The sequence below is a fragment of the Nicotiana tabacum genome, chromosome 10 (genome assembly GCF_000715075.1).
Source record: "Nicotiana tabacum cultivar K326 chromosome 10, ASM71507v2, whole genome shotgun sequence".
Taxonomy (NCBI): Eukaryota; Viridiplantae; Streptophyta; class Magnoliopsida; order Solanales; family Solanaceae; genus Nicotiana; species Nicotiana tabacum.
In genome coordinates this window covers 166,654,068-166,670,310 of record NC_134089.1, presented here as the reverse complement: position 1 = coordinate 166,670,310, position 16,243 = coordinate 166,654,068, and the positions used below count along the sequence as shown (strand labels likewise).

The 16,243-nt window shown below is 35.4% G+C and overlaps 2 protein-coding genes across 3 annotated transcripts; one reads left to right on the top strand and one right to left on the bottom strand.

The window, feature by feature from the left end:
- Positions 1–5,428: 5,428 nt before the first annotated feature.
- LOC107760383 (MOB kinase activator-like 1A) lies at positions 5,429–8,787 on the top strand. The gene is made up of 7 exons (XM_016578426.2): positions 5,429–5,683; positions 5,993–6,041; positions 6,261–6,369; positions 6,850–6,943; positions 7,996–8,129; positions 8,214–8,377; positions 8,521–8,787. The coding sequence occupies exons 1-7, from the start codon at positions 5,658–5,660 to the stop codon at positions 8,590–8,592; spliced, it is 648 nt and encodes a 215-aa protein (XP_016433912.1). The 5' UTR covers positions 5,429–5,657; the 3' UTR covers positions 8,593–8,787.
- Positions 8,788–9,736: 949 nt separating this feature from the next.
- On the bottom strand, positions 9,737–15,959 carry LOC107760368 (O-fucosyltransferase 35). Of its 2 annotated transcripts, none has more exons than XM_016578409.2 (9): positions 15,106–15,959; positions 14,348–14,515; positions 14,185–14,257; positions 14,031–14,101; positions 13,854–13,942; positions 12,128–12,260; positions 11,711–11,943; positions 10,543–11,019; positions 9,737–10,402 (listed from the first exon to the last, which is right to left on the bottom strand). In XM_016578409.2, exons 1-9 carry the CDS (start codon positions 15,613–15,615, stop codon positions 10,204–10,206), a joined length of 1,953 nt encoding a protein of 650 aa, XP_016433895.1. In that variant the 5' UTR covers positions 15,616–15,959; the 3' UTR covers positions 9,737–10,203. The 2 variants fall into 2 exon arrangements, with proteins under 2 accessions (XP_016433895.1, XP_016433901.1); XM_016578415.2 differs by having other exon boundaries at positions 15,121–15,745.
- Between the last annotated feature and the right edge of the window lie 284 nt (positions 15,960–16,243).

Here is a 16,243-nt window from a genome sequence, read left to right as displayed (position 1 = left end):
AGGAACGAGTTTTAGGTCCAAATTCCTTACCTCAATGAAGTTCCCTTGAAATCCTTCTTTCAAATCGTCCAAAAAGCTCCAAGGCCGAAGTCAAAAATGGTGAAATAGCTCAAATTTTGCGAAGGCCACAATTTATACTTTCTGCTCAGACCTTTTTGCATCTACGACCAGATTACCGCTTCTGCGGTACTGCATATGCGGCCAAATAACCGCTTCTGCAGTTCCTCACTTAACAGCTAAAACTGTTTATGTGGTCAACCTTCCGCATTTGCGACATCGTATATGCGGTCACCCTAACCACTTCTGTGGTCACTGCTCATCAGGACCCTTTTCGCTTCTGCGACTAAATGCCCGCACATGTGGCGTCGCACCTGCGGTCCCCAATCCTCAGGTGCAGAAATACCAGAAGCAGTAAATTCAGCAGCTGTAACAAAGTCTCAAACTTTCCGTCAACCATCCAAAATCACCCTGAGGCCCCCGGGACCTCAACCAAAGGCACCAACATATCCTAGAACATTATTCAAACTTGTACAAATCTTCAAAACACCTCAAACAACATCAAATCAACCAAAACACATCGGATTCAAACCTAAGTTTTCAAAATCTTTCGAATTTCGTTTTTGATCAAAAACCCGACCAAACCACCTCCGAATGACCTGAAATTTTGCACACACATCCCAAATGACACCACAGAACTACTGCAACTTTCGAAATTCCATTCCGACCCCTATATCAAAATCTCGCCTACCAACCGAAAATCGCCAAAATGTCAACTTCGCAAATTCAAGCCTAAATCTACTACGAACCTCCAAAACTCATTCCGATCACACTCCTAAGTCACAAATCACCTACCCAAGCTAACCAAACCCTCGAAACTCACATCTGATCCTTTTAACACATAAGTCAATGTCCGGTTGACTTTTCCAACTTAAGCTTCCTCAACAGAAGACTAAGTGTCTCAAACCTTAACAAAATCATTCTGGATTCGATACGACCAACCCGATACCACATAAAATGGATAAACAATGAATAAAGAAGCAGAAATTGAGGAAAGGAAGTGGTAACGCATGAGACGACTGGCCGGGTCGTCACAGCCAAAGATGGCCATTTCAATAATAACTCGGCTTGGCATTTAGTGAGAATGAAAAAGCAGGAAAATAATTTCATTAGTAAGGTTTGGCACAATTCTATACATTTTAAAATCTCCTTCCTATCCTGGAGGTTAATTAGAAGGCGATTACCTTTTGATGATATTATTGGAAAATTTGGCACTAACATTGTTTCTAGATATTCTTGTTGTACTTTGTCGCAGGTTGAAACTTTGGAACATGTATTCAATGGAAGCGATATATCAAAACTCTCATGGAATACAATTGGCAATCCGCTGGGAATAAAGCATCAAATAGAGCTGGTGCTGGGCACCTTCACAAGGTGATGAAAAACAAGTTCCAAAAACAAGATTCATAGCTTGATCTTACAAATAGCTCCAGTAACAATATGTTGGGAGATATGAAAACAGTGGACATTGTGCAAATATGGTAATCAGAAGAAGTTCTAACTCAACATAATGGTTCATCAAGAAATCTGGAATATCAAATGAGTCATCTCGAAACTTATACCAACTTGGGACAACCAGCATCTTTGGCCAGCTCTCTGTCAGAGAATCGAAAGACTGAAACCAATTCAAAGTTGGAATCAAGTTCTTTGGTTGACAACAAATCAGGGAAGTATCAAAGTTAATAGCAATGGTAGCTACATCAGAGAAAGCAACAAAGCTGGTATAGGAGGTATCGTAAGAAATAGAAATGGCGACCTAATCATGGCATTCTCGATGACAGTTCAGTGTGATAATAACAATGTTGCGGAAGCTCTTGCTGCTGAGTTTGGAATAAAATGGTGCAATCTACAATGTTACACTAATTTTATTCTCGAACTCGACTCTATGGTGATTGCAAACATGCTAATAAATAGGGACACCAACAATCTGAAAATCAAATAAGTGATTGATAGAATGCTGAATATCATACAATATGCTAGTGTGGAGGTAAAGCATTGCTACAGAGAAGGCAATCAAGTTGCAGATTGTCTTGCGAAATTAGCTTCTACCTCGGGTAACAGTATGATTATCAACTCATATCAACAGCTACTTAGAAGCCTTAAAGGCTACTTCCTTTTAGATAAGTGGCAAATGCCCAGCATCAGAACCAAATATGACAAAGCTAATTCTTTTATTAGTTAATGATGTAATTTTTAATGCCCAATTATATCTATCTTCTTCTGTTTCTTTTGGGTGATGGAATCACCAAGTTGTATTGTCTGAGGCAAGGCCTAGCCCCCTCATTGAACTTTTTTTGTGAATACAACTTTGCCTAGCATTGCAATTGGGTAATTATATAAAATAAAATAAAAATTAATTTGATCATTGTGGTTGTACTCTATTTTGAGGCACTTTCCCCCGGATATGCAAAAATATCCAAACGTGCTTTTTGAGTCATGTCACAATATGGTATCCAAATTCAACGTTAAATAATGTAACTTTTTGACTTTCTAACGTTGCTTTTAATATACACAAATGCGGAGTCATTGTAAGCTTTTAATAAAATGGTATAACGAATTGACAGTAAATCATGTTTTCTTATAATTTTGAGTTTTTAAGAGATGGACTAAACAATTAAGGGATTTTTGCTAAGGTGAAACCAGTAACTCACCAAGTGTTGTTCTCCAGTTCTTGTGAGGCAGATTGAATTATAATTTGAACTTCATAATTAGATTCATCTCCAATAAGTTATGGAGATGAATTTTTTAGAAGAGAATTACATCCTTTTAAAAATGTTACTACAATAACAGAATTTCATGAATAGCCTCAATAAAGGCATGTGGTGCACATAATCCACTATTAATTATTACAAATAGCCGGCCGAATTCACTATTTACTTTTGTTGATATACATAGATTATATATATTATATATCCAATGACTATTTTTAGTTTAAACGGTTAGGTGGACGGTTATTTGAGATAATAGCCTGTTTGGGCAAGCTTCAAAAATTAGCTTCTTTTGAGAAGTATTTTTTGTCACAAGTGTTTTTCTCAAAAGTACTTTTGGTGTGAAACAATTTGTGTTTGGCTAATCAATTTCAAAAGCACTTCTGAGCAGCAATTAGTATTTGACCAGAGTGTTTCTAAGTATATTTTTCTCAAAAATGTTTTTCATTAAAGTGTTTTTGGCCAGAAGCTATTTTATTTTATTTTTGTTTTTCCAAAACTGCTTCTGCTTCTATTCAAAAGTACTTTTTTTCTTCTAAAATCTTGGCTAAACACTTAAAATTTGAAAGAAAAAAAAAGTACTTTTGACTTTGAAAAAACTTGGCCAAATAGGCTATAATTATGCAATTGCTATTAGCACAGGTTGCGCCTTGTGGAAAGTCATAGGGAGGCCCCTCTCAACTTGGAGCAGAGCTGGAGAAGACGTGTAGTGGCCCAAGTTGGTTGAGTACAAAAAGAGGCCCACGCAGATTTACTGTCCAGTGGGCTAAATTTATGTGTTAGCTTTGACCCGAAATCCTCAACTAGGCTTTTTAACCTAACTATCCTATTGAATTTAGCATAGTCTATTCGTAGCACATTTGAACTATTTTTAGTCTTATTCACCCTCTTGAACTTAACTATTACATAAATTTATCCCTGTAAGTTGACGTAGAAAGAGCGTGAATACACTCACTTTGGTGCGCGTAAGACTGAAAAAATTAAAAAATTGCTTCCATGCACGATATTTTTCAACTGTTAATTATCGTTCAAGTATATATGAAGGTTTATTTGTTTCAATTGTATAAGCATTTTCTTGCTTAACAATGCATATTTTACTCAGTATTTTCTTGATTTCTTTTTTTTTTTTAGATGTGATGGCTATTTGCTCTAGTTGTATAGGGGTAGTAGTACGGGCGAAGCCACCTTTTGCAAAGGGACCACCCTTCGTCAAAATATTACGAAAAATTAAACTATGTATATAAATAAAATATTAATTTTAGATGTATAAAATATATATTAAACACCCTTTTAGAAAATCTTTTTACTTTTTTCAAGTCTGAACACCCTTGAAAATATTTTTGGCTTCGCGAGAACTGAAAAATAATTTAGATGTGCACTAATAAACAGTGTCAGGAGGTAGTTAAGTTTTCTACCTTTTAAAATCCAAATCCAGCTAATCACATTTAGTTAAGTATACCCTACAACCATGGTTTAGAAAGTTTACAACCCATTCATTTTTGTTCTGGACTTGCTTTTCCAATCATTGTAATTTGTAACTAAAGTTAGAGCATACTACTATCTTTGAAATATTTTTGTGATGTTTTTGTCAATATCAGTATTATATAGCTGAATCGTGATTCTGATTATATGATCTTTTTTATTTTGTTAATTAAATATTAGTTAATTATCACTAAAAACAATTATGATTGTACAAAAAACATGTATATTTTACAATGAGAAACCTTTATTATCTGCTCACTAATTATTACATTAATCTCTAAACCACCAAAAAATATTTTTTTAAAATATATAAATGTCACGTAGTCAAATGTATTACTACAGTTAGTTAATCCTTATATTTTAGATATTGATTGGCGTTAACTATAGTATTAATATTGTTGTCTTCGTCGTTGTGGCCTTGTGGCTACAATTGTTATTATACCTAGAAATAGTGAATTATGTACCAATTTTAAAGTGGTAAAATGAGTATATTTCTGTCAATTTTTAGAATATACACACCAACGAGACATACACACACAAACACACACTCTTTTAGGTGAATAGCATGGGCTGCTTTTGAACTAGCCATTGAAAAATAATCAATATTTGCAAAGCCATTGAAAAATAGTCATTATTTTAGCTAAAACACGGAAAGTTCCAGCATAATATGCTGGATTTTGGAGCTTCTACGTATAAACTTCAAGCATATTATGGTGGAACTCTATCACATTAGAAAATTCCAGCATATTATGTTGGAATCCCATATGTAAAAAATTCGAACTCCGCCATATTGTACTGAAATTTTTCCGTATTTTTAAAGGTATTTTTGTTCAGATTTTATCTTTACATGAAAAAATAGCTAAATTTCAATTACTTTTAAAACTGTGGCTATTTTTTAGTTATCGGTTGTAAATTAGGCTATTTCTGATTTATTTTTTTTCCCCTCTTTTGGCCTAAAGCAAGGAAATGAATATAGAGATCTTTAAAATGAAATAATAATAATAATAATAATAATAATAATAATAACTACAGAAAACAATAAAAAGAGTAAAGAAAAGACAATGAGGCAGCCAGCTAGATATGGCAATGGAAAAGAAAGAAGACGACCTGGCTGTTTGGCCTATGCTTCCTTTGTTCACATTCCTATATATATATATATATATTGTGTATATATATGTATATTTAACAGAGATAGATATTTGGGAGAGAGAGGGGAGAAGAAGTCTTTGTATCCTTCTTGACCTCTCCATTGCCAGTCTGTAATATACTCATTAATCATTATACACTTTTTTCTCGTTTATTTATATGATGATATGAATACAACACATATTATTGTATAAAAGCCTACACCCCTTTCCTTATTTGGACCAATCTTCATTACTCAATTATCTCTTGGCAAAAAAAAAAATCATGAGTCTTTTTGGCCTTGGAAGCAGGTATTGTATAGAACACATTACAACATTTAAATTTTAACCATTTTCTTGCCCTCAAGTTTTAGTTTTGAATGATCTTTTACTTTCTGTGTTTGTTTAGTTAGTTGTTTTTGTTGTTAGGAAGTTAATTAGACCAGTGTTTAATTTACTGTATCTGTCGATTATAGTTTGATCAGTCTTTAATATGCTTAACCTTTTTGCATGTCCCCATTTTGGTTCTGTGGCTAATAGCAGAACTAATGTGTTTCTTTCTTTTTTTCTATTTACTGGATAAATTTTGGCTAATTTTCATTAATATGATTATTATTTCAGAAACCAGAAGACTTTTCGTCCTAAAAAAAATGCTCCATCAGGAAGCAAGGTTAGAATTTGGTGTTTTAGTTCAATGATGTGCTGTGCCTGTAACATTTTCAGCTCATTTTTCAATCAGTTGTTAGTTTAATAGCCAAAGACAAATACTTTGTAACAGCTAATTAAACAATGAGTAAAATCCAACTGATAAATCATATGATAGAGGTTAATGTATTTTCTACCTTTGTTGTTATTGCTGTTGTGATTTTCTTCCTTTATCACAATGAAGGGTGCACAGCTCAAAAAACACATAGATGCTACTTTGGGTAGTGGGAATTTGAGGGAAGCAGTGAGGCTACCGCCTGGAGAAGATCTACATGAGTGGCTGGCTGTAAATAGTAAGTTTTCCATTTGCACAAATATACACCTATAAATATCCTTGCAAATCAGCTTCTATTGCTAATTTGATGGCAGTTGGCATCATGTGTCTATCGCTTAAATCGAATCAGGGTATAACTAATTTCAGGTGGATAATTTGACATAGGCTTCTTATAACATGTCCTTCTTGTTTTTACTGTTTCCCTGATTTTTACACTACTGTATTTCTTCTCTATACTGTTGTGATTTGGATGCTTACTTGGAGCCGAGGGTCTACCGGAAACAACCTCTCTACCTGCATAAGGTAGGGGCAAGGCTGCATACACACTACCCTCCTCACTACCCTCCTCAGACGGCTATTTATGGGATTACACTGGGTCTTTTATTGTTGTTATTGTTGTTATACCAATCGAAATGTTTTGCGTACATTCAATGATGATTTCTGAATATCGTAAACACTTTTTATTGATCTTAACTTTTATCTTTCTCTTTTCCTATAGCTGTTGATTTTTTCAACCAAGTGAATATATTGTATGGCACTCTCACTGAATTCTGCACTTCATCAAGCTGTCCAACAATGTCTGCAGGGCCAAAGTAAGTGTTTCAATCTGTTCACTTTGTGGTAGATCCTATTTATTTTGTTTATTACTTAAGTCGCCATTATAGATATGTTCGACCACAATTTTTGCAATTATTATCAAATCTGTTTGTTTAGAATGGAGTTAAAGAGGACTAAATCCCTCTAGGTATAATTATAGAGCATGAAAAGTCGTCCATTTCTTGCCAACGTCCATTCCTAACTGCTATATTTGTTTGGGATTATCGTCCTAGCTAGAAACTTTAGCAGCTATCTATGATTTCAAGTTTTCAACTTTAGTATATCTGAAGAAGCTCTGAAAGTTATGTTGCTCCAACTCTCCAAAATTGTTGCCGCACCTGTATCGGATCCTTAAAAAATGCACTACCTTTGGAGGATCCGACATGCACCCTACAATATTTTTGAAGAGTCCGAGCAACACTGAAAGTGATAGGATGTTCAGCTGTTGCAATTTTTCTCCGACCAACAAAGTCTTCAGACAACCTCCTATCCTAGGATTATACTCATCAACAGAGGTCATGCTCCAATCTTTTTTTCAATCACTATTCGCGACATGCTAAGTCCTTGCATCTATATGTACAGAGAGAGTCAATCAGTAGAGTGACTTCCTTTGGAAAACTGTAATATGATTGAACATACTGCAAAGCAGCCACAGAATGAAAATATGATGCCGATAATTTAGCGTCCTTGAGCTTTCTACGTCATTTGACCAACACATTTGACATTACATTATCTTGGTTTATGTTTTATGCGGTAAAAGACGCTTCATCATTCCCTGCATATATATCAAAACTGTTCAAGTAAATATGAGTGAAGTGCACCTCTTCAAGCAGCATTTCTAGTCTGGCAACCATTCTAAATTGTACATAACTGATGCTAGAGAATGACTTGGAATTATATGTTTGCCAGAGAATGGTTTGACCACACCATAACCACATTGTCTCAACTTGTATTACTCTAATCTCTTTATGAATTAAATGGATATCCTATTGACATATGTACTACTTGTGTCATGGCTGATAAATATTTAGTATATAACTTTTGGCAGGTACGAGTATCGTTGGGCTGATGGAGTAAATATAAAGAAACCCATAGAAGTTTCTGCTCCAAAATATGTGGATTATCTGATGAGTTGGATAGAAACTCAGCTAGATGATGAATCAACTTTTCCTCAAAATTTGGGTGAGTAATCTCTCCTTATGCTGTGCATAATATTATTACTCTGATCAAAATTTTCAATTTTTTCTGATCAATTCTATGCTACAGGTACGCCATTTCCGCCTAATTTTCAAGATGTGGTGAAGACAATATTTAAGCGATTATTTCGTGTATATGCTCATATCTATCATTCACATTTCCAAAAGATTATCAGTCTACAGGAAGAAGCTCATATGAATACCTGCTTCAAGCACTTTGTTCTGTTCACATGGGTGAGTTTATAGTACATTTCATGTTATCGATTTAATGCATTTCATGAATTTATCGCGCATCATATCTCTACAAGTAGAATGTGGTCAGTGTTGAGTAATTGAGGAAAACTAAAGTTCTAACTTTTGATCTTTGCTTGATACAGGAGTTCCGCTTAATTGACAAGGCAGAACTAGCACCTCTGTATGAGCTCATTGAATCTATTCTGCAGCTTTAGCGCTGTGCTGTGATTCATTTTCTACATTCTTTTTTCTTTCTTTCGATGATTCATTGATTAGTTTGAGTGAAGAGAAGATGGTTATGTTGATGGATCGGGAAACCCGAAAAACATGGGAACCTGTTCCAGAATTTACTTCATTTATAAGAACTTTCATGGTTTTGATATTGAATTGTAGTACCTTATAGATTTTCCTAGCACTCTTTGTAATTGAATAAGCTATTTTACAAAAGTGTGTTACTGTAAAGGAAATGGCATATTTTATGTCTTAGTTCAAAGACTACATATGATGAAAAGGCAATGCTTGTCCACTGGATTTTGTTATATTTGAAATTTGGAGGTTAACTGAGCTTTCCAAGGTATGGATAATGCAATGTGAGTTCATTTTTACTGCACTTGCAATTGTGAATTAACCATTTGTTTCCTCCTAGTAACTTTACATAATAATTTAGGCAAAGTTAAGTGACTTTTTCGTTACAAAAATTATATAGTGACTTTGGTGTAAATGACTATTCGTGAAATTACCAAAATTTAGACTCACGGACGTGTAAAGCATATCACTTTTCCATATAACTTATCCATGTCACTCTTTCCATCCAAATAAGATAAGTTCAAAGCCTAATTATTTTCTTTTCTACCTATTCACATCCTCACTAGAATAAGACAAAAACCTTCAAACTTACACAACAACCCCAAACATCTTTCTATCACACCATGCCCGAAATTGTCACAAGTAAGCCCCTTTCTGTTTTTAATGTTTTTCAATCGACTTTGTTTATTGTGAATCCGTTCGACATATATGCCTTCACTCAGGCCTTAAAACAGCAGAGAAATGTTCTTTCACTCTTTGCTTACTGCAAACCTTAAATTTTAGAAAACACAACTGATCTTGCTCTTTCCAATTCTGTGTGGTTGCAATTTTTTTTCCCTTTAATAGCGCCCTCGTTTGTATTCCTAGTGACATTTTGTTAACTTAAGCAAAGTTGTAATCTCTTTATTACAAGAAAATTGTCCTACTTAAGTAAAGTTGAGTGACTTTTTCCGTACAAAAATAATTTAGCTACTTTATTGAAATAAAATGAAAGTTAAGTGACCACCCCTGAAATTAACCCCAAAATTGTCAATCGTTCTATAAAGTGAGCTATTCAAGAGGCCCATAAAAAGGTGCTGTAAGATTTAACAATATAATGTGGTCATTTGTATTTCAAGAAACAATACAGTCTATATCAACCACCTACAAATCTATAATTTGGACTTTGCAGGGTGCATATACTGCCATATCTGGATATTGGCAGCTCCAACCTCCCTCCCTTGCCAAGAATGTATTGTGGAAAACCTCTGATCCATAAAATGACTAATGCCTTTGTATGGTTGAAAGGTATACTTGACTCTGCACCAGCAGCAAATCGCTGAACTTGACCTCGTTGGTCTGCATATGCACAAGTCACCTGGCTCCTAAACAGCGAGAACTTCTATCCCCGCGAGATGAATTCTTTAGTAAAGACTCAATCCACAAGCTCTTCGAACCATATGCATAGCAATACCCCATAATGTACCAAACTGAACTCCTGGGAGATCAACGGACTACGTACTTGTGTTCAAGCTGCTTTACTATCTATGTGTTTTCTCGCATATACAGCCGGGAAAGGGATTCGCATAGAAGCTCTCTTCCAGCTTCGGAAATTCACCTGGCTCCCTCGTGTAAGGAGCTCCAGCACGACTCTCATGAAGCTTTTTTACTTTGGAGCTGAATTTCTTCAACGAGATCTTACCATCATCGAGTTCATCAACTAGCTTCACGAAATTCATCCTGCAGATAGGATGATTAGATGCCAAAAGTTAGGTCGAAAAAATACCTTCAACTTGGGAATATTGCATTATCATAGTTTGAGAAAATAAAATCTGTCAGTGTTAGATAGGGATAGGAAGATATCAAGAACAATTAATTACCTGTCTGGATTAATAGTCTTCTTAAAGTTTTCAAAACGCCTATGACCTTGTACTGCCTTAGCCATATTTCCATCGTAGGTGTAAAGGAAAACATCACTCTGAAGAGCAACAACATAGTCCAAACCAGCCAGCATATTTTGGTGATGCTCGAAAGTATTCAATTCCTCCTCCGTTGAAAGAGTTGAATGGGAAAAGATGTTTGGGAAATTATCCAGAAGAGGTTGCATGCTTCCATTCCCATAAGCTTCACCAGCCACCAAGTAAATCCTGGTGCTTGACGGGAATCCCAGCCCCTTAAGCAGAAGGGCAGTCTCCCTAGGGGTCAAAGGGCAACCACCAAGCTTTCTTTTTTCTGCACCATCAATTTCCTTTTCTTTCCAATGCCCGACCTCATAGCGCATCCTACGGAGTTCTTCATCCTCTTCAACTGTTAAATTTTGACTGCAGCCTGTAAAAGCAAGCATATCCTTCTCATACCTGCAAGTAGCATAGTTAACTGATTACGTGAAAAGGGTACAGAAACAACAGTTCAAGCAGGAAAAGAAAAACTTGATAGCAAATGCTTCAGCTAAGATAACACATCAGCATTACAGTTTGTGCAGTCACCATCCGATTGACTTTATATAACCATCATGTTACTTGAGAAACAAATATAACTGCATTTGGCTGATATTACAACTTTGCAGCCACTTTCTTTCAAAATATACAGTCACAATGTTGCTTTAAGAGTGCAAAAGTCGTACAAGATTAGAAAGTAAAACTTAGATAGCGGTATCCAATTAAAGGATCAACTTATAAATACTGACCCTGCAAAAGTAATGACCTCAAAAGTTTATAGAACTTTTGGCCTGGTTCATTTACAGTGGTCTACAGAGAGTATACAAGTGCATGCTACATAAGAATACAGACATGAGGTGATTTAATTGCCATTTTTAAAAACAGAGCTATTACAATGAACGGCATGTCTGGCTACATCAATTGGCCTGATCATTCAAATGAAAAGTGGCATCAAATTTTTTGACCTCATTCTCTTCTTTATCCTTGGGGGCTTGCACTATATTCATTTTAGACCCTTGCATTAATTAAAGAAGTGAACGAACAACAAAAGAGCTGTATGTCGCTATAGCTCCAATAGCTGTGAGAGAAAGAGATAACCACCGAAACTGACCTTAAATGGAGAGCAAGATAAGGACTTCCATCTTGTCGCATCCTTGAAACCAGAATTCTTCCCAAATTTTCAATTGGGGCAGAGTATTTTAGTGCTTGGTAATTTACACGGCATCTCAGCTTCTGAATAGAATTGGGAATCCCATTGTTGGCTATCCGAGAATCAGTATGAGTAAAATACATTACTTTGTGCTGCTTCAAAAGAGGGAGGACCTCTGATTTATAATAACTGACCTGATCAAATGAGAGAAACATGTAAGTATGGCAGGATACTCATCATCACACTAACATTTTGGCATCCATGCCAGTTTCACAGTTCACTCAAAGCAGTCTCACAACCATGTCAAAAACACACAATAAATTAGAGCCCTTGTTCTTGAACCTACTATTTGCGCAATCAATCAGTTAAGGACTTAACCTTAGACCAAGATATTGGTGTTTTGTTAAAAGGCTCAGTTCCAGCTAATTCTGGTGGTAATGTCTCAACAATGTGGATGTCATCCTTCAGAGTTTCAATGAAGTGCTGCCAGTCAAAAAGATCTTTGAAGCCACTGCATCATACAAACAATGGAAGAGATCGAGGGGAGTCAAGTCAAGAAAAACATCTACATGATGACTTAAAATCTTAATTTAAACATGAGAATATAGATAAAGCATCTGCAAATAAAAGTTATAAGCCCTTTGTTTATTCTATTTTTGGTGATTCCGAGAGAGGAGAATGGTAGTTGTCTACATTTTATTTAAAAAAGAAAACACCAAGGAATGTGGTGGGATGGATGGGATCGACCCTTAACTAGAGGCATCAGGTAAGACTCTTAAAGATGGAGAAACTCCCGGTATGAAGCGCCATCCCTTTAGTTACCCTACGTGCTACGAACGTCGGACCAGTGTATTTCGGATACTGGATGCATAAAGCAGAGAAAGAAAAGGAAAATAGAAGATTGCATTTGGGGGTTTTGGAAGGGGGGGATGTTGCAGCCTAAAATAAATATATTAAGTTGTCGCATCTCTACCAGTTTGAGAATTTTGATAAGGTGATTCATACAAGTTAACATAGTATTAAAGAAAGCAAAGTTCTTGGTTCCATTCCCGGTGCCACCCCAGAACAAAATATTTCACAGGCTTGCCACAAAAAAAGGGGAGAAAATAAAAGGAATCAAACATGCAAGTGACGGAGAGTGTCCTAAACCTAAAATAAATAAAAAGTCTCTCCTCTCTAATAATTTAAACTTTTGCATGATATGGTTCACATAATTCAATCGGAGAATTGATAGAGAGAGAAGGTAAGAGGGAGGTTGTACATTTCTAGACACAAATTTAAGTGGCAAAGCAATCTTTAAGAAAATATAAGATGGCCAATCTTATAATTACAAGTATAGTCAGTTGCTTTTGTTAATATACCAAAAAAATGCATTTTTTCATTACTACTGACTTGCCAAGTTTAGAACGTTTTGTCCAAGTTTTTTAACTTTTCAGCTACTTTGGCCATCCCGAGGAGAGTTGAAACAGACTGCAGATGGTGATTTTGCTTCATAAGTTAAGGTGGTCTGACCTTCAACTCTAACCGCCTTAAAATGTAAATTCAAACACACAATATATACAACCTCGCATACATAGTTGTTAACTAAAAAAAAAGTAGATTTTAAGGATTAACACTTTCAACTTCCTCAACATCTTGTGTCTTAAAGGAGATCCTTCGAAGTTGAAATGGTGATGCCTAAAAATACCCCATACACCTTTATGCTTTTGATGTCATGCAAAAAAGTAATCCTAAAAGAACTATCTTCTTCTTTTTCTTCATTTAAACTTTGTTGCTTTTCTTTCTTCTCTCAGTTTGATCTTGAAAATTTTTCTCTCAAAGCTAGAGGTATGAACTTGTTAGCACACGAGTGTTCCAACTCGGGACCGGAACCAACCATTTAAGTATTAAACTAAGCTTTATCAAAAAAGTGAGAAACTAAGAACAAAGAATCCAACACATATGATACATAACATTTTGGATATTCATACTACAATATATGGTGTGGGTGGTGGGAATCTTCCATAACTTTTGCCATATCAAAACCCAGAGCAAAATAACCAATTCAAAAGTGCTAGTGAAAATGTTATGAATTTGAATCATAGAGGTGATAGAAGCAGAGCACCTTTCATCTGCCCAGTAGGATGTATGATCAAGAGATGGAAGTACAAGTGTTGCCTTCATGATTTTAGCAACAGCTACCATATCACAAATCTGCATTCTAGAATTATTTGTTAATCAGATGGAGATGATAAGAATATCAAAAAAAGGAACTGAAGCATGAAACCTATAACAATCAGACCCCAAATCTCATCTGATTTAAACCACCATTTGCATTTATCAGAAGGTAACCATTTGTCTTTGCATCTACAACTGCCAAATAAAGGAAAAAGGATGAGGGGAAGGTATAAACAGTTAGGAGTAGAATAACAATAAATCATGGTTCAGAAGTTTACGTTTCTGACTCTTCGTCCGCTCAATGCACTGAGTGAAATTTTCACTATTAGGCTTCAACCATATTTCTGAATACTGAAAAAGGAAAAGAAAACAACATTTAGTGATGCTTTCTCTAGTACATTCATAGTCTTAACAAGACAGAAGATTTGAGATAGGACTTACATCTAGCATGCTGTTATGGTTACTAACCACACCTGATGCAACCATACTTAGAGTCTGTTCCACATGATTCCGCTCTCCGCTATTTTCGATATCTCTTTCCATATCCCTATAGACATGAGAGCTTTGATCCCTTAGATTTTGCTGACCGGCCAGAGAGTCATATGAATCCTGTTGAGCAGTGTCAAACAGTTTAAAAAACAAAACTTTACTGATGCAAATAATCTTGTTCTTAATAGGAAGTACAGCAAAATCATCAGTTGGATTTTCATAAATATGAGACCTCACTAACAAAGAAATTCATGTCTGAAATCAAATACAACTAAGGTTATCTGCCTCTCTCAAACTTTTCCTTCGTTCCCTATGTAACATATGCTTTGAGTTACATGCTTCACCTAAAGCTGAAGGCCTGATATTTCTATTATACCACTGTCATGTGAAACTCTATTCAAAGAAGAATATGCATTATCCCGCCACATCCATGCTGTCTTTGTTGCTAAAAAAAAGTGGGAATCATTCAATGGATACTTTCAGAACTTATCCTATGAACAACCAACTAAATTGAAGTTTACCAAAGGCAAGCATCTGGACAGCATACTATAAAGAGAAACAACAATTACGCCTAAGTACTGGATATTAAGCACCAATTGATACTAAGAAACAAACAAAAACAAACCAGATTTAGACGCAAGAAAATCTACATCTATCAGCAAGTTAACCATATGAATCAAGAATTTCATTTGTAGAACAAAAAAATTAACCTGACTATACGCAACTCTATCAATAGCAGATCCAAACCAACCATAAGCACAAAACTTAAGAACACCCAAAAACAAGCACAACCCACAAAACACCAAAAACATCCAATGGCCCAACTTCCTCCTTCCTTTCAATTCCAATCCAAACCCAAAATCCACACTCAACGATTCCAACTTTTTCCTCAAATGCACCCTTTGAATAACATTACTCAAATGGGTTTGCTTCTTTTCGACTAAAATCTCATACCCATCAGCAACAAGATTCGAATTTGTTGTTTCAGATCTGGGTGAGTTGAGTACATCAATCTCATGATGAGTATTCAAAGTAGTACCCCCAGTACTGCTGCTAGTACTAGTTGTATTTTGCGTAGTTTGATTAGTATTATTGCGTTTGAAAGAGTGAGCTCTACGAGTCATTGGACCCGAAAATCGTGGGCTGTTGACCCGCTGTGGAACGCCATCTGTGGCGGTGCTGTGGTGGTGGCTATGGTGGTTGTTATGGTGATGCCCCATTTTCTTTTCTTTTTTAAAAAAAATCAACAGTATGAATACATTAGCTGTAGACTGTAGTGATTATTTATGTAGATATGTATTAAGGAGCAGTGATGATTGGCATTAATGGAGAGGAAGTGGTGGGGGTGAGCAGAAGAAATACAAGAGATATTTCCTCGTAGTAAAAGGGAGGGGAGAATTTCACAGGTTTTAAATTCTTTCACCAATGAAAGAGGATTTGTTTAGCAGAGCCGCCATTTTCAACTACTTTTGAGGTACTTACAGAACGCGGATGAATCACTGGTCAAAGAAAAAATAGAATATACATCATCCCTCACTCGTTTTCTTAGACCATTTGTTTGTTTGTTTTTTCAATTAAGAGGATATAAGAAAAAATTTCCTTTTTCCAAAATATTTTACTTTTTTTTGAATCACCGTCAATTTTCACTTGAAGATGTATTTTAAAAAATTTAAAACACTTTAAAATACTATTTTTCAAAATTTTTACTCAAATCACTCACAAAACTTCAAAAACAACCCAAAATTTATTCATATCCAAACACAACTCTGTGGTCTTTTGGACATAAGAATTGTAAAATTTCAAAATAGGGTGAAAAAGAATTTAAGTGAAAATGGTATTTGAATTTTA

Coding starts and splice junctions, on each gene's coding strand:
- LOC107760383 (XM_016578426.2), top strand. CDS start 5,658: ATGAGTCTTTTTGGCCTTGGAAGCAG. Junction 5,684..5,992: donor CTTTTTGGCCTTGGAAGCAG/GTATTGTATAGA, acceptor TTATTATTTCAG/AAACCAGAAGACTTTTCGTC. Junction 6,944..7,995: donor ACAATGTCTGCAGGGCCAAA/GTAAGTGTTTCA, acceptor AACTTTTGGCAG/GTACGAGTATCGTTGGGCTG.
- LOC107760368 (XM_016578409.2), bottom strand. CDS start 15,615: ATGGGGCATCACCATAACAACCACCATAGCCACCACCACAGCACCGCC. Junction 14,102..14,184: donor GCGGACGAAGAGTCAGAAAC/GTAAACTTCTGA, acceptor TTTATTTGGCAG/TTGTAGATGCAAAGACAAAT. Junction 12,261..13,853: donor TCCTACTGGGCAGATGAAAG/GTGCTCTGCTTC, acceptor TGTATGATGCAG/TGGCTTCAAAGATCTTTTTG.